Source organism: Gallus gallus, chromosome 14, assembly GCF_016699485.2.
Source record: "Gallus gallus isolate bGalGal1 chromosome 14, bGalGal1.mat.broiler.GRCg7b, whole genome shotgun sequence".
Taxonomy (NCBI): Eukaryota; Metazoa; Chordata; class Aves; order Galliformes; family Phasianidae; genus Gallus; species Gallus gallus.
The window spans coordinates 12,158,976-12,178,759 of NC_052545.1; the positions used below are offsets into that span (position 1 = coordinate 12,158,976).

The window sequence follows — 19,784 nt, forward strand, 5'->3', positions numbered from 1 at the left end:
AGACATCAAGGCGTCGCCGAGTGCTGAGCTTGCTTTTGCCAGCTGTGCTACTGACCACATCTAAGCCTAAGATCTTTCACAATATTGCGAAACGGACCCACAAGAGTGGAGCAACCAATATTTCCAGCAGTGCTTTTGACATCAGCTTTTCCTTACCGCCAACCAGCTGATCGGGATCATTGATGGATGGATAAAAAAGATACACCTCTCCTGTCAGGATCAAACACCTTGAATTGGCATGGGTTACTGTAGGGTAACATAGGTTACAGCAGGCTGTCCCAGTGCAGCATCACTGAGCTGTCAGCTGAGCCCTGTGCTCCTACCTGAGGATGGTGACTGCTGCACACTCACCTCATCCTGTCGTGTTGTGGAGGCAGACAGCAGCCACAGCCTGGGAGCAGCAGCCACAAAGGGACAGCAAGCAATGCCCTGCAGCAGATGGGTGAGCTCCAGGTGCACAGCAGTGTGTGGGGACCGGGGACAGGAGTGCCCCACCACCAGCACTCCCATCTCTGGCTCTGTGTGACCAGTAGTACCACTGCACCGTGACCAGAGTCCCTGTGCACAGAGACAGGCCCACCACAGCATGGCTCAGGGCAGATGGGGAGTCTGGGCACGTGGATCCCACACCATTCCTGGATCCCGACCTCCCGGCCAGCCCTGGGGCACTCCTGGCCTCGAGGCTGCCTGCAAACGGGCTCCGCACCACAGCTTTTTTGTGTCCCTCACAGCACAGCAGTGCTCCCAGGTCACCAGGCTGCCATTTCAACATCCTTCCCGCTGACCATCACCATGTGTAGCTCCCAGCACTCGCAGGGGACAAGCTGACATCTTTTCTCTCTGCAGAGCAGCACCGCTGGGACACACGGAGACTGCATCCCATCCACGGCCACCCGAGAGGAGCACAGAGCCCAGCAGCACAGAGCATGGAGAGGCAAGCCTGGGGACAAAGACCCAAGACGGATCCCACAGGTGGGTGTGGGAAGGTGTGTAGGACTGGGATGTCACCGGGGAGTGCCTCCTTTACTGATCAGTGATGAAAAGCACTGGCTGAGTGTGGCCTTGCCAGTGGCACGGCATGTTCTTGAAGAGAGGCTCACCCACACCCCATAACCCTCAGTCCCCTGCGAGCAGTCAGCTTCCAGTGCAGGCTGAGGGTATGTTACTTGTCATCCTACAACAACTTCTAATATGTACCATGTCCTGCTTTACATGGAGTAGGTGGCCAAACCTGAGCAAAAACTGGGAGATTTTGGGGCAGAAAGATGGGAAGGGAGCCCAGGAGTTACTACTTGAGGCAGTTAGTCCAGGGATGCATCGAGGAAAGCTCATCCAAACCAATGGGTGTTAGTGCAGCCAAGGGCAAAGGAACCAGAGGCAGGCAGGCCATGCCACGTGGGCAGAAAGCTGCCACTGGCCATGACTGTTATTAGTTATTACCCTCGCTACAGAGGAGCAGGAGCAAGCAGGAGAGAGATGTCAGTGAGCTGCTGTGCTCTCCCTGGTCAGATAGGAGAAGTTCTGGATTCCTGATCCTCCGTGCAGCTTATTTAGCCAATGCTAGGGACTGTGGACTCGTGTGGTCTTTATAAAACAATAATAATAATGAAGCAGTATCTGAGCAAAAAGGCATAAGCTGTTTGGAGGCAGTGTCCAGAAGGACAGTAATCAGGAGTAATCCCAGGGCAGCACAGAGGTGGCCCAAACGTTCACCAGTGCATCCCAAGGAGGCAGAGCTCACAAGCTGTGCCTGGGGGAGTGCCAGCCCTGTCTGTGGAAAGGTGGCTGCTGCATACAGTCTTGGATTTCATTCGGTCAGTGCTTTGCCTCCAGTTCTGTAACTGGGAGCCAGACTGGGCTGGAACAAGCGTTTTTCTGCTTCATCCCTCTTGACCAGCACTGGAGGCAAATTCAAGCTGAGGAATTTGGGTGTGTTCATCTCTCCCAGGGCAGTGAATTGAAACCAGGTGGGATGCACAGGCACCCCGCAGAACCTGCACTGCGAGCCGTGGTGTGAGAACCAGAGAGCAGCTCCTGCTGCGCTGCAGACGCCTTTGGGGAACTCACATTGCTAGGGATGGGCTCACAGCCCACATCCACGGCTGCCAGTGTGCAGGAGCTGCCTTCCAGCCCCCATCCCAGCTGTACCCAGGCCCACTCCTCACCCTTTGCTCTCACACCAGCTGTGTCTGTGGCTCTGGGCGTCCCCCACACCGCAGCAGTGCCACTGGGCTGCAAGTGCCTCTCTGTCAGCTGAGGCCTTCAGTGTGCCTGGCCCCAGTTCTGAGGTGACCCAGCTACCTGCAGTGCCCAGCAGCTTTATCCCAGCCAAGTGCTTCCAATGCCCTGTGCCATGATGCTGATACTTCTTTTTTGACTGCCAACGTTTTCCCCTTCCTGCTCTGCAGGTGCCATTCTGCCAGTGGCCCAGCAGCTAAAAGTGTCTTCTCCCATCCATTTCTTGCATCCTTTCACCCTGTTTCTTAGCAGCCCTCTTTTCCATTGCTGTTTATGTAGCCAAAACATTTCCTGTCTCTTAAATGAATGGACTTCGGGAATGCGTAGAGAATGAGGTAAGCAGAGGAGAGCTGCTCCTCATCTTCAATAGGGATCATTTAAGATCTCTGTGTCCCAGTCTCTAAAGCTTTCCAGCCACCCAAGAGGCCCACGGGGCTTTCAGCCCTATCCTTAAGGATCTCTGCTGGGAGCCCGCGGTTCCCCCAGCCCTTCCCATCAGGCAGCCCTGACCACCACGCTTCGCAGGCACCCACCTGCAACACAGCCAAACAGGGCTGAGAAGCCCCAGGAGGCTGTTGGCCCTTTGCACAGTGGTGGTGGCTGATTGTGTTTCCCATATTTAGCACATCTCTGGGCAGCTGCTCCCTGAGATTTCCGCAGCTAGCACATTGCTGGGAGGCAGACCCAGGTGGGGGGGGAGGCTGTTTGAGGAGAGCTGTTAGGCTTAGATGTCCGTCAAGCAGCTTCAGAGTATTTCTATTTGTCCCCAGTACCAAAAAAGCTTTTATATAAAACCTAAATTTGGGACCAGCTGTGACCTGCGAGGGTCTTTTTAAACTACAGCCAAAGGTTGAACAGCACCATCTAGTGCACCCTGTCCCAAAAATGCCCGGATTGGAGGAGCACCATCTCTCACACTTGCACCGCCCGTGGCAGGGCTCTGCCATTAGGAGTGTGCACGGGATGTTATCATGCCATCAGCCGTCAAACATCAGCATTACATCTGACCCACCATGCTTTGGGCATGCCAGGCAGCAGGGGAGATTAAAACCAGGCTCCACAAACACAGGTTTATTGGCACAGGAGCTGCTCCCAGACATTAACTGGGAATCCCACGCAGCTGATACAAACATCCAGGAGATTCCTAAAGCCCCCTGAAGCTAACTTCTTGGTATAGGGAGTGTTGGAGGTCAAGCAAGTGGGGCAGATGGCTGGCTTGGCTGAGCAGGGATCTTCTTGTAGAGCTTAGGTGGAAAAGGGAAGTGCAAGGCCACTGGAAGCAAGGTCAGATGTGGGAGGGCTACAGAGATGCTGTTGACCACTGTGAGGAGAAAATCTGTGCAGGTGAAGCTCAATTAAAGTTGGAGCTGGACAGCACAGTGGGGGACAAAAAATGAGCTATTTTAAGTATGTTGACAGCAAGAGGACAGATACAATGTCGGTCTGTTACTTGATGAGTAACCTCACAAATAGGGATGTTGATAGAACAGAGAGAGTTAATGCCTTCTTTCATTCTGTCTTTAACACTGATGATGGACCCTGGGACCCCCGGAGCCCTGAGTGAAAGGCAATGAAGTCGTTGGTCATAGCCAACCCGGTTCACAAGGCAAAAGCCCTGCTTACTTAATGTCCTTTTACAACAAGTTTACCTGCCTTGTTGACCAAGAGGACCAATAGATGTGATCTTCTGGGATTTCAGCACAGCTTTCAACGTTGTCGAGGATTTGGTGGCTCTTTGAGGTAGAAATTAACACGTACACCAGGAGCTGAGGAACTTATGACATCACTCTTGTTTGACATGGGCCAGCTACAGGCTCAAACCAGGTCTGCTCAGGCTGAGCAACACACCAGAACACAGGCAGCCCCCAGCTCATGTAACTTCTTAGAAACAGAAGGCAGGGGCAATGCTATAAAACTGACCAAAGGGGAAAGTGATTGGCTTGGGTTCATTGGCCTTCACTCTTTCAGACACAAGGGAAGCAAAGGAAGTCCTGGCAGATCCTGCAGTCTGGTTCCTCCCTTGTGTAGCCAGGGACACTCGGTTTGGGTTTTCGCTCATTTGATATCCACAAGTGAAGCCAAAGTTGGCAATGTTGGCCCTAGGCAAAACTTAGGGACTGGGCTCCTTCGTGTGGGCGAAGCAATGCGTGAAAAGCAACAAGGTGACTCCAGAGGGAGCCCATGGCTCTCACTGTTCTGAGAAACAGGAAATGAAAGAGGGAGAGCTTGGCACGAGCCCGGAGGGTATTCACCTCTCCAGCTTGCAGAGAGGCGGCTGCCTGGCTACATCTTACCTGCCTTGTAGGCAGACTGAGGATCTGATCCTGCTGTGCATGAGAAGCAATGAATAGCTGGGGGCAGAGATTTCCCTCCTGAATTTCTCAGAAAAGCAACATCTTGACAGGCTGCAGAGCCCTTCCCTCGGCAGTGTCTCCCTGCGATGAGCCCTCTGCACAATGCCAGACAGCTCCACCGAGCCTGGAGACCTGGGGAGGAGGATATAAGGAGAGAAACCAGATTAGGACTTTGCTGTGATTGCACCATAGCATGACCACGGCACTGTGACCAGCAGTGCGAGGCACTGTGTGCTGTCAGCCCTCGGTAACAGGGAGAAGGGTGCCTGCAGTGAGAGGAAATCTCTGCCTGTTGGGCTGCTGGAATGCCATCAAGCCTTCATCATCATGCTGTAGCACACACAGACAAGCAGCATGCAGGCTTTCTTCCAAAGGCATAGCAGCTGCAAAGGCTGTAGCAAGAATTTAGGTGCAGTGGAAGAGAGCATTTGAGGAAAACTTGGGGGGGGGGGGAAGAACGTCTTCTGTCTGTATTGGAGACTGTGTGCCTGTGCTGAAGCAGGGCAGAACTTCTGAAAAGGACCCCGTGGCTAAACATCTGCTAGCAAGTGGGAGAGCCACTCCTCCCCAGCTAGAAGCTGGCCAAACTGCCATACGGCCACTGCCTCCAAAGCCCCGGCTGGCCCCTCTTCTCTAAGCTGCAAGGGAAAGCTCCAGTGCCTCGGGGAGCCTCAGGAGCCAGAGCCACCCCTGGCTGGGCTGTCCTTAGCAGGGCTGGCACTGCTGCAGGAGCTGCAGGTAGGAGGGTGCTAGCCTGGCACGCACACGAGCCCATGCACTTCAGCTCTGCGCATCCCACTGTACCCCTAACTGTTATCCCACCCCTTCTCCCCACCCCTTGCCTCTGGGAGTCTCTTCCAACAGCGTCACAGAGATGTGGCTTCGGTTTCTCATGTAAACTCCGTTCGGGCCACGGATTCTTTCTGGGCCTTTCTATGGGAGATGAAAAGCTCCCTAATACCTGACAGTCTCTCACCCATGAAGCTGCTTAAGCACTATAATCAGGGCATCCCTCAGGCTCCTTTGAACTAGCTGAGCAGGCTGCATTTCTCAGGCAAAGCAATTTCTCCGGAGCTGGCATCAGCTTGAACTCCTGCAAGTTTTCACCATCCTTTCCCAAACGTGGATGCTGCTCTCAGGTATCCCGCACGCGTCTGCCCTCTCTTGCCATCCTACAAACCTACAACCACACAGCTAATTCCATTGCCCCGTTCCCGCAGCCAAGGCAGCCCGAGCCCTTAGCTGCAGCTCCCAGACCCATGGCCCTGCTGCTCCTGCTCTGTTTTCCTTCCTCCCAAGCTAAGCTCCTTTCCAGCCAGTCCTTTGCAGGATGCAGGTTGCCGCGAGGTGCAGCGCTCTGTAGGTATTCTCTGCTCCTTGGAGGTGTCATTTTGCAGCTGCTCACATCCGACCACGTTTTATTTGCCTGGATTCAGCTTATAAGGTTTTCTGCAGCTGTCTTGACCTCGGCCGTGTCTCCTGCCCCCCTCATCTCCCCAGCCCTTGCATTTTTCTCAGCAGGGCTTTTTAATCTATTTCTAGGCCATTGATGAAAATGCTGAATAGCACTGGGCTTCACATCAAACCCTGCGGACACCCACTGAGCGTGCTCCCATTCTGCAAGGATTCCCCATTGATGCCTGTCGGTTTGCCAGCTCCCCGTCCCTTTAAGGTGTCCCTCTTGATGTTGCATTGTGCTAATTTTTAATCAGAATGCTATATGGATTAAGTCACATGCCTGAACAGAGTCCAGGTCTGTTATTTCTGTGCCATAACCTTTATCAGCCAAACTTGTAATCTCTTCAAAGGATGACATCAGAGTTTGACAAGAGCTATTTTCCAGAAGCCAAGCTGATTGCATTAATTATATTCCCATCCTTTAATTCTTTACCAGCTGAATCCCACATCAGCTTTTCTATTATTATGCCCGAGATCAGCGTTGCACTGTTACATGTAAATCAGCTTCCAGCATCACTCGCATGAAAGAGCCCGAGGACCCGCACCATCCTGCCGGGCTCTGTGCTGGAGCCAGAAAGGGAGCGTCGCTGCCTGGGGTGAACCTCTGTGCATTCCAGAAGGCTGAAAAATGCTGTACTTTTCCGAGAGCGTTCCCCGAAACACATGAAAACAAAGCACAAATGTCAGAAAGCGTTGAGCACGCAGGTACATGCGATAGGAGAACGCCACTTCAATCCAAAACCAGAAACCAACCCCTACCAGAGATCTTTCGGAGCCACTTCTGCTTCTTAGAGGACTGCCCTATGACTTATTTGCTGCTTAGCTTCTGGGATCACACCTAGGGGTCCGCACGCTTGGTGCAGGGCTCTGACCGTGCTCACTTTCCAGGGGAGAAGCTGGCTGTGTGTTTCTTCATAGGACTACTCCTGCCTGGTCTCTGCGTGCGTTAACCCCCTCCATCTCTGCAGTATCACCCAGCTCCACAGGCAGCACTGCACTCCCCGTGCCGGGGCATCACTCCTGGCCAGCAGCTTCCTGCAGCCATCTGCCCCTGGGCAGGACGCGTTTCCCCCCGGCCCTCTCTCAGGTCTCCATGTTGTTTCCCCCATTTCAGCCCGCGCAGTGCCACCTCTTGGCGAGCTCCCTTATTTCTCTCCGCTGCAGAACGGCTCGGCTCAGAGAAGCAGGAGACAGCCGCCCTTTGAAAGCGGCTCTGTTTTGCTTAAGGCCAGAGCCGCTGGTGGAGCAGCTATCCGTGCCCCTCCATCCCTCAGCCCACATTTGTGAGCCTCTGGGAAGGGCTCAAATAAGCACGAGCAGCGAGGCCTGCAGCACCACGCAGCCAGCATGGAGGGTCGCTGCCCTTTCTCAGCCGAGCTGCACGCCAGCCCCGTGCTGTGCCACGCTGCTGCAAGTCTCCATTGCACGAGCATCTCCTGGGCTGCGTCCTGCCCGGGATGTCCGCAGAGCTCTTATGGGCTTCTTTTGCCCACACAGAGCAGGGGGAAAAAAACAGAGGGGCAGCTCTCCGCTCCTCCCCAACCCCTGCAGCCGCTCTGAACAAAGCAGCGCTCAGCGGGGCTCTCCTGCGCTCTCCCTTCCTGCCTCGTTCCCCGTGAAGCCCCCGGCACCGTTCCAGACGGGGCAGGAGCTGCAGAGCGCCAGAGGCCACGCCGGGCTCCGTGAGCGCCGCGCTTTGTCCCCGCCGGTGCCGTGCCCTGAGCCGTGCGGGGCCGCAGCCCGCGTCGTGCGCGAACCGCTCGTGCGCTGCGCAGGGAGCTCGGTGCCAGGCCTGCCCTGTGGGGACGGAGGGCCGGCAGGGCCGGGGTACGGCGCCGGGTCCTGAGGAGGAGGGGTCGCGGCCGGGCCGCGCCGGGCCCGTGCGAGCAGAGGGGCTCCGGGCACGGCCGGCACGCGGCCCGCGGCAGCCGCGCCGCCCAGAGACGCCGCCGGGCCCGGGGCCGCCCCCGCTGACGGCTCTGGAGAGCGGACGCCGGACGAGCCCCGCGCGGCGCCTCCCCCGGGCCGGGCCGGGCCCGGTACCGCTCCGCCCCCGAGGCCGCTCGGCGCGGGCTGGCGGCGCGGCCGGGCCCGCAGTACCGGGCGGGGGCGCGGGGGGCGCGGCTGAGCCGCTCTCCCCGGCGCTGCGAGGCAGCGGCGCAGGCGGAGCGGTGCGGGGCTCGCTGCTCTCCGTGTCGCCGCCAGAGCCAGCGGCCGCGGCCATGGGCGTCCCGGGCCGCCCGCTTTGTGCCGCCCCGCCCGCCGCCCCGGGCCGCCGCTGCTGAGCCGCATGGGCCGGGCCCCGCGCCGCCGCCGCCGCTGCTCCGTGCGGGTGAGTGAGCGGGCGGGGAGGCGGCCCCGAGCCCAGGCCCTGCGCCGAGGCCGCGCCGGAGGCCGCCGCCGTGCGGGCGGAGCGGGGCCGCGCCGGGCGCCGCCGCGCCGGTACTAGGCCGCCCCGGGAGCGGAGGGCGGGCGGGCGCGGGCCGGGCCGGGCCGCGGCCGGGCGGGGGGCCGGGGCCGGGGGGGGGGGAGCGGGGGCGGCTCCCCGAAGTTGCTCGGGGGCGGCGGGGCGGATGGAGCCCGCGCTCGTCGGGGCAGAGCCGGGGCAGCGCCGCTTCCCGCGGAGCTCCGAGGCCGACGCCGCCGCGCACCGGGAGGGCTCCGCGCAACCGCCGCGGGCCGCGTCCTGCGGGGAACTTTGAGCGGGGCGGGAGGCGGCGGCGGGCCGGGAGCGGGGGCCGCGGGGCTGCGCGGAGCCCGGCCCGCCGAGGTGCCCCGTGCCGGCGCTGGGGGCCGGGGATCGCACCGCGGCGCGACAATGAGCGGCGTGCCTCGTGTGCCCGCTCCCCGAGGGCGGCTCCGGCCCCGCGCTGCGGGCAGCGCCAGCTCGGGGTCCGGGCCGGGAAGGTGGGAGCCCGCGGGGGCGAAAATCACACGCAGCCGCAGCGTGCCGGGAGGTGCAGCCGCGTTCGGTGCTGCCGCGGCAAACCTCGGCGCGGTGCCTGCGTGCTCCGTGCGGCTCGGGCCGGCTGCGGGTGACAGCGGGATCGCTCTTAGGGCACAGCGGGTGCAGCAGCGCGCGTAGGGCCGAGCAGCGCCCATCCCGCCGCTGCTGGTCGGTGGCGCACAGGTGGGCTGTAAGGACGGCCCTCGCCCTTAGCGGTGGCTTTCGGTTCAGCCGAGGAGAGGAAAAGGGGGAGAAGACAGAACGTCCAAAGGATGCGTTCGTTTGGGCGCTTTGAAATGACGGTTGCCGCCTTAGCGGGGAAAGTGGCAGCCCAGGGATTGTGTGGTGCCTCCCCCTCCCTCCCCACACCTCCCATCCTCCATGTTGGCTCTCTACCTTCTTTTAAAACGCTGTGTTTGATCGCATCTCCTTCTAGAGACGATCTTCTCATCTCCCTTTATTGAGCTGGGCGGGATTTCCCAGGCGTTCAGCGTGCTGTGTTGTTGGCTCCGATGAACCTTTTCTCAATGGCCTCTATGAGAAATTGTGCCAGACCCAGAGCTCTGACCCGACATGCCCGTTTGAAGCGAGAGTGTTGTTCACATACCCAAAGTATTGGGGTCGGTGATGCGTTTGGAGTCCCCTAGAGCTCAATGAGCTGATGCAGGGTATTTCTGAGATGCAGAGGGGAACGTCACGCCGGTGTGCCGTTGAGTGCACAGAAGACACCTGTGTTTGGTTCAGGTGTAATGTCAGTTTCTCTACCAGCGGAATGTTCCCTTAGAACATTTTTCACAAACCTTAACGTAAATCCCTTTTTGGGGGGTGAGAATTTCCTAGGTTGGTAGCCAGATAGAAACGTACTGCCTTGGTATGACTTGGTGCGTGTGCTGGCCGGGTAGGCTCAGCAGAGAGTTAATGTCAGTAGAAGTGAACGTGCGTCCTGTGGGCTGTTCAGCACTCAGCACCTGAGCGTACATCTCTTGGACATGGGGAACACCACATCCCACAGTCCTGAGAACTGCCCGTAGTGTGGGGCCGGTGGCACTGGTTGTGCTGAACGCTGGCTGTGAAGTTTTGAGATCCTCTCTGTCATTTTTAGGAAAAGAGGGCTTAATACAGTAACCGGGGAGGGCAGAATTAGTAGCTTGTAGTCTCGGAATGTGTATTTACAGTGATACTTAATGGGTTTCTTTCTTATCTGTTTCAGCAGAACGAACGTGTTCACCTTGGAGATACAGAGGTTGGTGATCTGAGATTTCGGCTCTTCCCCCGCTGTTCAAACAAGCGCCAGGAAGATGAATATCCAGGGCAAGGGCTTCCCTCTGGACCTCGGAGGAAGCTTCACTGAAGATGCTCCAAGGCCACCGGTCCCTGGTGAGGAGGGTGAGCTTGTGTCCACGGACCCAAGGCCAGTCAGCCACGGTTTCTACTCCAGTAAGAGCGATGCTGTTAGAAATGAGACCTCCACCGCAACCCCGCGGCGCTCCGACTTGGATCTGGGCTACGAACCCGAGGGGAGCGCTTCGCCAACTCCACCCTACCTGAAGTGGGCCGAGTCGCTGCACTCCTTGCTGGACGATCAAGACGGTATCAATCTCTTCAGGACTTTCCTGAAACAGGAGGACTGTGCGGATCTGCTGGACTTCTGGTTTGCCTGCAGCGGCTTCAGGAAGCTGGAGCCGTGTGTGTCCAATGAGGAAAAAAGACTCAAACTGGCAAAAGCCATTTACAAAAAGTACATTCTCGACAACAACGGCATTGTGTCCCGGCAGATCAAACCAGCCACAAAAAGCTTCATAAAAGACTGTGTCATGAAACTGCAGATTGACCCTGACATGTTTGACCAGGCCCAAACTGAGATTCAATGCATGATAGAAGACAATACCTACCCTTTGTTCCTTAAGTCGGATATTTATTTGGAATACACAAGGACAGGTGGGGAAAGTCCAAAAATTTATAGCGATCCGAGCTCAGGGTCTGGGACAGGTAAAGGGCTACCTGGTTATCTGCCTACTCTGAATGAGGACGAGGAGTGGAAATGTGACCAAGACACCGAGCCTGAGGCCAGCAGGGACTCCGCGCCCTCAAGCAGGCTCACCCAGAAGCTGCTTTTGGAGACTGCAACCCAGCGTGCCACCTCGACCCGGCGGTACAGCGAGGGCAGGGAGTTCAGGTACGTGAGTGCGCCGGCCGGGCCCTTCCTCGGGGGCCTCCGGGTGCCCTGGGGGCTGCTGTGAGTTTGGAGGTGCTGGGAAGCAGAGGGTGTTTGGCAGCTGGGAGCGCTTGGGGCTGGTTGAGGGTCAGCATGGGACTGTGTCACGTGGGCGTTAGGTTGAAACACAGCTTTATCTGAATGTAGCGTAAGTGATTTGAAGGGTGTCTTTGGCCGTTCCTGTCCAATTCCCCCGAATCACCTCTGCAGTATGCTCTTTGCTGTGAGGAAATGCTGCTGAGCGTGGTCTGGGTGTAGGAAGGAGGCGCTGGACAGTGCAGGGCCGTGGGCAGCCCCAGTGTGCACACAGCGAGCAGAGAGCTGTGGTGTCAGCCTGGCTCGTAGCCTGCAGTGACGGAAGGTCAGTGTTCAGTTACAGGAGTGCAGATGAGTACAGCTCGTGGTAAAACCCCTTGTAAATATACAAGGAAATGGTGATGAGCCACAACTGGAGGCTGCAGGAAGCTTGCGGGAAATACCCTAACGTCTGTAATGTGTATATGGGTCAAATGGGGTTCATGATGCTCCCTGTAAATGGTATTGCTTTGCAGTCAAGATTTCTGATAGTGGATTCCAGCGAGTAGGAATCCCCAAACCCAGTTAAAATCATTCTATGTTGCAGCTTTTCCCCTCATCACGATATCTGATTTTTTTCCTCTAGAGGAGTTGCCCAGTTTTTCAGCCTGTGCTTTTCTTTGGGTCCCCCACCCACCCCCAGCCAACACGCGTTTTGAAACTTGCTGAGAGCTCAGTTAAAATTCCAGACAATTAACTTAGCAGGGAGTTCTCTGGGATCAATAAGCGCGCGTGTGTGTGTAACCCTTGCTGAATCAACAGAACGCAGCCAGACGCACATTCCTACTCCTTTAAAATCAAATCTCCTTATTTTAAGACCCGCTTAGGCTAAGATCTGTCACTTTGTGATGGTTGCGAAATGAAGCGGCCGAACCGTCCTCTTCAAAGCTGCATTTCTGTGCTTCCTCTCCCCATGCCGTCCCTTTCTGCTGGCAGCTGGACGTGCATCCCGCCCTGCACAAGGTCCCGGCGCCTTTCAGATGGCAAAATGTTTTCATTTTGATTCCTGTTTTCAAACAGATTCTGAGGAGGGGGTGTTGCATGTGAAACTCAGAGAAAGAATGGGAATTGGTGTGAACTCATGCTGTTTTAATCAGGAGTTTGAAAAACAGAATCCCGGAGTCCTGGGACTTTCTCATGGAGTTAATAAAAACCTTGAGTGTTTCTTGCAGTGGGTTTGCACCGAGTGCTGGGTACTGACTGGATAGGATTAGAAAAGTCTATGATTTAAGTGTCTTTTTAATTAAGCAGGAATGGCTTAGGGCTGGCAGTACCTTCCTCAAGTTGAGTTTAGTGTCTGTTCCAGAGCAGGTAGTGAAAACCTGCATGAATGCTGCATTCCTCAGGTCCTGCTTCAGAAAAAATGCTGCTTACACATGACCTGAATACATCCATGCCAAACCTTAAAACGGCTCAGAAATACGTTATGAAATAGAAATATTTTGGGGTGGCTCTCCTCGACCTCGTGCATTTTCTTACTGGATTGGAACAGCACAAAAAAATACATCTTTACCTGGGGGATGGAGGTCAGGAGAAACGCTCTGCTGTTAATTTGTTGTGTCTGACAGCCTGTCATTGTGGCTGCAGACACTCCATTGACCTGCTGGGTCGGGAGGCAGGGACGTGTTTACTGTTCTCACCAGAGCAGGAGTCATTTTGGAGCCTGGAGTAAGTAACTGAAAATGAGTGATTATTTATTTGAAGTGCTGCTCTGTCAGCTGCAGTGGTGTCCGGAGCATCTCCGTGGAAGATGGGCGCTGCTCAGCAGTGTGGTCTGTGCATTTTGTTCTAAGAATCTGCTGAGATCCTAATTTAGGAGTCTGATTGTTCGTCTCTGTGCAAGCCCTCGCGGTTGAAATAGCTTGCTTCCTGAAGGCTGCATAGAAATAGCTGCCTCCAACAGACTGTTTGTCAAACAGTGGCATCTTATTGTGCAAACATTTCTGCTCTCTCCTGCGAGGAAGAGCCTTGGAAGCTGGTGGAGCTGCGTGCAGCAGGAAGCGATCCTTGTGCAGTGGTTGGAAGGCTGAGTGTCCTGATTTGGTTTGAACGTTTCTACAGACTTATTTTCTTTTTTTTTGTGGAAGAATCTCTCGTCTCTGTTCTGGAGGGAATGTTGCAATAAGCTGTTTTGCATTATATCTGAAGGCCTGTTTAATCTTCTCAAGATTTAACGTCTTATTCCTTGGCTTCCATGGAAACTCTAAATAAAGAGGAATTTGACCAAATGCAGTCGGAGTGTGTCTCTGGTAGCAAGGGAGCATCTTGAAGCGGCTCCAAGTTTTTTTTTTTTTGCAGCAGAAGGTTCGTAAATCTTAACGCTGTGTTTCTGTGCCCACGAGCATAAAACTGCTCCAAGTGCAGAAGACGGCGCGTTGTTAGTGCTGGGCGTTTGGAAGGTGTGCAAGCGTGCATCTATGTGGGGATATCCCCAAGCAAAAAGCACTGCTGTTACCCACTGCGTTTTTGTACGGGTAGGAAAAGGCCAATAGTCATTATAGTTAGGCTCCTGCAAATTAATTGGACATTGGTTATGGATCAGTGAACTTCAAAGAGGGCAACCCCCGAAGATCTCAGGCATTAACTCGCAGCTTCCGAAACCGACACTAACGTGGTTGTGAGCGCAGCTAAATCTTTCATTAACCTTCTCCTGACACACCGGGACTGGGTTTTTCAGATACGAGGAGCAGAAATTAAACCCGTGCCATAGAACTGCCCTGCAGCCTGCTTTTCAAACCCTCCTGTAAAACAGACGTGTTTTAAAAATTGGGAAAGTCGGCGCGTGGTGCCAACCCGTCACATCATGGTTGTGTCTGCTGTCTGCATGGGTCCCTTCTGTCATCTCTTCAGCTTTGCATCAGAAGGGTTTCCCCATCCGCTCCCAAAAACCTGCGCTCCCAGGGCTTTGGGGAACAGCACTCACAAACGTTGCCTTCGCTTTCCATGGTGGAAATGGAGCAGACCGGGCAGTGTTATGGGGGAGCAGCTCTGCTTTGCTCTCAAAGCCCGGAGGTTGGGGTTGGTTCTGCCCAGAGCTTTGTTTCACCTGTGTCTTGTGGTATGCAGCGTGTTATAAATGAAACCTGGAGGAGGGGGAGGAGAGGACAGGTGGTGGCAGGTGAAGTCTCCCATCAACAGATGATGATGGGCTGAGAAAAGGGGATGTCACAGGCAATGACACAGAAATTTGCACGTGGAAACTTTGATTTACACTTCTTTCATTATTTTTTTTTTTTTAAGGGAAGCTGGCTCCATGATCTTAGTGTTTGCTTCCACAGCGCTGAGCTGACCAAGCTCACAGCTTTCCCCAGGTGTTGGTGGTTCAAGTGGAAAGGCCACATGCCATCGGGAGAGTCCCCGCGCTGACGCCCACATGCTACAGTCGTGCTGGGCATCAGCGAGAGCAGCTCTCCTCAGGACACAGCCTGTTCTTCATAACAGGGTGCTGAGCAAGAGGAGCAGCAGCTGAGGAAGGCTGTAGCGGGATGCAACACCTCTAGTCAGAAACTCATTACAGTGAGTAATGCTGCATTGCAGGAGAGAGGAGCAGCGGAGCCCGGTTCAGGGCAGGTGTGGGATCTCTGTTGCGTGGGTTACATCAGTAGACCGGCAGTCACAGGTTTGGCCTGCATCAGGAAGGAGCTGAAATTTAGCTGGCAGACTTAATTTTGAGGCTTGCTGCTTCATTAACAATTAAATATTAAATTGCGTGCTTCTAACTGAAAACGATGCGGTGAAGGAGTTGGAGTTAATTGTGCTGAGTGAGTGGAGGACTGGAGATGTGCAGTCACAGCAGTTGGTGCAGAGCAGTCTGCATTCAGACTGTTCCAGGCTTGCGTTGCTGCCTTACCAGCACTGCCTCGAGCTGAAGAATCAGCACACGTGTCTGTGAGCTGAGCCGCTGCAGCTTCAGGGGAGAGCATTTGCTTGGAAGAGGCTGTTCATTATTGTTGTACCTGTATGTAACAACGGAAAAAAAGCTTTGGCCTCAGTCTGGTAGTGTGGAGCTTGGGTTGGCTGCCAGGGCGCACCAAGAGTGGGTGCATTTGACCCAGAGGCATCTCATTCAAGCACTGTCAGCATCCACAGAATGGAAGATGGGGCTCTAGACAGGCAATTGGACATGTTTGGTAGGGGACGTAACCAAAAATGCTGCCCACCACCTCTACCTGACTGAAATGGCATCTCTGTTTGCTTGCTCTGTCCTTTTTTCCCTTTTGCCTCTTTAATCTCCTTTCATGCTGTGCATTCCATTTAGGAAACACTGCTGGTGCCCCAGTGGTATCTCCTTTATGAGCAATGCTGCAGTTGGCCTGGAAACACATACAGGAGTGTCTGTTTCTTAAGATACTTACATTTTCAGTGGCTTGGGACAAGACTACCAGAGGAACTACCTCTTTTCCTGTCTGCAAGAACAGAATTATCAGACAGCAGCAATTCTGTAACACGGGCAGAAGGGCTGGGGTGGAACAGCGGGCGCGTGGCTGCTGCCTCAGGGTGCTGGGGCTCCTTGGGTCGTGTGGGGTCTGTGGGATGCCACGAGCACTACTTGGGTCCCATTTCAAGGAATTTTAACTCAAACAGGCCCTAAACTGTTTTTCTAATGGTGACCCTGCGTTTCTGGCAATAACTGCATGTAACTTGAAGTACCAGCTAATGGCTTGGCTTGGATTAAAACTTCTGGGCCTGTAGCACCACTTGTAATTGCTACAGTCCACAACAGTGTGCAGAGCAGTGGCTGTTTCCAAGCAGAGGTAAGCTGCAGTAGAATAGTTTGGGTTCTGCATTGTTCTTGTGAGAAGTCATGGCTGTAATGGGGGAGGCAGCATCTGATGCTGGTGGTGGTGAGTGGCCGTGTTGTGATGAGGATGGGTTGTGTTTTTGCACACAAGTTACACCAGCCTTTTTGAAATACGTGGTTAAGCTGATGAAACTTCTGCATGGAAATGCTTACATTAACAGCGTAAAGTATTTATACTGGCATCTGCCAAGTCTTTAAAATGGATTTTAATTGAAGGAGAATGCCTTTTGTGCCCGTAGCTTTACCTCCCTCTGCACAGATCAAGATGAAGAAGTGTTGTATTTGTTATTTGGTTATGGATCAGTGTTGGTATTGGCCCTCTGAGATGGTGTCTCCATTGCCTCTTTGCCCTACACCTCTGCAGCTCTGAAGCCATGAGGGATGTAAGCAGCAGGCTTCCTGGCAAACTGAGCTTTGACTTCTACTCATTTGGTCTGAGTTAAGGAAAAGAAAACATAAAGGTTTTTCTCTACCTCGACTAATTTTATAAACAGTTTGATTACATTTGCTAAAGATTTTTTTTCCTGTTTTCACACATACTGGCAATGGCGACACAAATCTTGAAGTTCTGTATTTTGGGAATGAGGTTGCAGGTTGGGCTGGTTTGAGTTGTGCTCTCTTTGGAAGGAACTGGGTTCAGAAGAGCAGAATGAGAAGTGGATGGGTCTGGGCAAGCTGAGGTGCCCAGGAGGTGAGCCACGTGGTACACCTGGGGTTTGATCTGCGGTTCTGCTTCAGCTTGGCTTTATGTTTTAAGAGTTTCTTTGTTGTCACTATAATGGGCTAATCCCTTGAATAATTAGTTACTATTGGATGTTTTAAAAATGACTGCCTCTTGGATTTGTTCTCTTTAATAGTCCTAGATTTATAGTCCTTTCTTTAATAATCCTGGATTTATTAACAAGTGGGACAGAGTGTGAAATCCTGTTACACCGAGCTTTCTTGGTGGGAAAAGGGCTGAGGAAGACGCAGGAGTGCTGGGGGAGCACATGCTGGCCTCGTGTCGTGGTGGAGCTTCTCACCTTTCCCACTGAAGCTCCGGGACTGCAGAAAGTGCCCCCAGAAATAAGTGCCATGGAGAAACCTGGTTTCAGCCATGACCGTATGCGTAGAGCAGAAAATTGCAGTATGATGTCTCAGAACAGAGGTAGTCGTATCCTAAATCAGTTCCTGGAAATATCATTGGATTATTAGGCTCATCCTCAAATCCATTAAGCAAATTACAGTTAATCAGTCAAATAAAAGAAGAAAGATCTGCAGCGAGGCCCTGCCTTTTGAGCCGCGTGGAGAAGCTGTAGTAATATTTCAATTTTCCATCTGTCAGTGAATGTATTCAATCACTTCACTTCCTTGTGGAGGACTGGAAATTAGAAACTGAGGTTAATTATCTGCATTAAATGAAATATGTGAAGACCACAAAAGCGAAAACCTTCACAATTCGGTATGGTCTGTTGAGCTAGGCAGACTGCTTCAGAAAGAGAGGGGTGATTTTTCCTTGTTTTGTTCCGATTGAAGGGTTTTAGTCACAGTAATTGAAATGATTAAAAAGTCAAATTGCTTGCGAGTGTAATTCTGAGCAGCTCTGAGAGGATGCAGCGGTGGGTGAGAGCTGTGGCACTGGGTGAAGGGTCTGCATGGCCTCACTGGGCCTTGGGGGACCTTGTTGGGTCATAGTGGTCCTTGGGGGACCCCGTTGGGCCTTGGGGCATCTTGTTGGGTCATAGTGGGCCTGGGGGGACCATGTTGGGCCCTGGGGGACCTTGTTGGGTCATAGTGGGCCTTGGAGGACCTTGCTGGGCCTTGGGGGACCTTGTTGGGTCATAGTGGGCCTGGGTGGACGTTGTTGGGTCATAGTGGGCCTTAGGGGACCTTGTTGGGCCTTGGGGGACATTGTTGGGTCATAGTGGGCCTTGGGGGACATTGTTGGGCCTTGGGGGACCTTGTTGGGTCATAGTGGGCCTTGGAGGACCTTGTTGGGCCTTGGTGGACATTGTTGGGTCACAGTGGGCCTTTGGGGACCTTGTTGGGCCTTTGGGGACCTTATTGGGTCATAGTGGGCCTGGGGGGACCTTGTTGGGCCTGGGGGGACCTTGTTGGGTCATAGTGGGCCTTGGAGGACCTTGTTGGGCCTTTGGGGACCTTATTGGGTCATAGTGGGCCTGGGGGGACCTTGTTGGGCCTTGGGGGACATTGTTGGGTCATAGTGGGCCTTGGGGGACCTTGTTGGGCCTTGGGGGACATTGTTGGGTCATAGTGGGCCTGGGTGGGCCTTGTTGGGCTATGCTGGACTCCTGGGGTTATTTGATTGTCAGAAGGCGCATGGGATTCTGCTGTTGGAGCTTGCATGTGGCTTCGGCTTGCAGTGCCCTAGGAGACACTTCTGTCACCTCTGTAGGCCTTCAGAGCTGCAGGGAGCTTTGCAGCATTGTGGTCAGCACCCAGAGGTTTCCTTTCGCCGTGTATTTCAAGTGTGTCTCCTGGAGTAATGCTCAGAAATGGAATCACAGCAGGTCACGGTTGTGCGTGAAAGCAAAGCCGTCATTACTCGCAGGCCTCGTGCGAGGTCTTCTCTGTTGTAAGGCAGGGATGAATTTAAGTAGAACTGCTGTAGTTTTAAGTCAGATTATCCAAATTCTATAAATCCTACGTGGAAATTGGATTTTACCTTTGAAGACTCCAGAGTGCAATTTTCTGGTAAGATCTGGAGTTCTTTGGTCCTGTGGCCCCTAAGATAGAGCTGCGTTCACAGGAGCAGCTTTTAGAATGTGTTTAGCTTGTTTTGATCAAAAACATTCAGAGGTAGGGAAAAAAACTCTGTAAAATGTTCCACCGAAGTGGTCAGCATCAGGACTTCATTCATCCCTGCGCTTAACTCTACAGCTAATGACCAGAACCTGTTGGGTTTATTTTTCCTTCTGTCCCTATATCTTCCATCTTCCCTGTGCCGTCATCTGTCCACTCCCTCTTTGCACTTTCCTTTTTGGTTTCTCTTTTTTCTGTAGGCTCCGTTCTTTGTCATTTTGCCTTCACGGTGTGTTCACATCATTGCCCGTGCTGGAAGAAGGAGAGCAGTACTGTGGGAAGGCAGAACTGCCTTTTTTTTTTTTTTCTCCCAGCGATCCACACTTAGAGCCATTTAGCTCTACTGGAAAGCCATGCCTTTAGCATTCAACAGGTTTACCCTTTTGAATCGTAAATTTTGGTCTTTTTCTTGGCTGGCAATCAGCTTTGCGGACTGGGAGAGACTTACCTGGAAGAGTGGCTTCCTTGTTCTGCAGTCGCTGCCAGCCCCGTGCATGCGCTGCCTTTGAGAGCTCCGTCCAGCACGTGTAATCCTGTGGGATTGGTTTTGTGATGTCTGAGGACCTCGCTGAGCTTTCATAAGGGAAGTGCAACTCAACCAAGTGCAACAGAGCTCCTGGGAACGGCCAGTCAGGGTGCAGGAGGAGATGTGCTGTGGCTGTGTCCTGCTGCAGCTCCCGAGTTGGGGTAGTGTTGCCCCGGATGCGTTTCATGGAGATAAAAGCTGTAAAGCAGTTTGGCACCAGACATGCAAATGGACGCCGGGACGAAGTGATTGTTGCCCTCGAGGATCCCAAAAGAGGAATCAACAAATAGAAATTATTCTATTAGCGGGGGCAAAGTTCACAGGTTAACCATCATGTCAAAGCAATGAAATGCAGCCTTGATCTCCCG

General features: G+C 53.8%; 1 protein-coding gene and 1 long non-coding RNA gene across 7 annotated transcripts in view; one reads left to right on the plus strand and one right to left on the minus strand.

The window, feature by feature from the left end:
• Positions 1-321: 321 nt before the first annotated feature.
• The window catches only part of AXIN1 (axin 1), a 76,644-nt gene continuing 57,181 nt past the window's right edge, over positions 322-19,784 (plus strand). The window contains exons 1-3 of one of the 6 annotated variants that reach the window (XM_046900558.1): positions 322-442; positions 847-972; positions 10,208-11,173. In XM_046900558.1, the coding sequence (XP_046756514.1) occupies positions 10,296-11,173 (878 nt within the window). In that variant the 5' untranslated portion in view covers positions 322-442; positions 847-972; positions 10,208-10,295. Of the gene's footprint in view, positions 443-846; positions 973-8,176; positions 8,493-10,207; positions 11,174-19,784 lie in introns of those variants that run through there. The other 5 variants (XM_025155050.3, XM_046900560.1, NM_204944.3 and 2 more) reach the window with 5 other exon arrangements.
• Positions 12,957-18,383, minus strand: LOC121106767. Its single transcript, XR_005839748.2, has 2 exons — positions 17,111-18,383; positions 12,957-15,243 (listed from the first exon to the last, which is right to left on the minus strand). It is a non-coding gene; the product is annotated as an uncharacterized LOC121106767 (long non-coding RNA).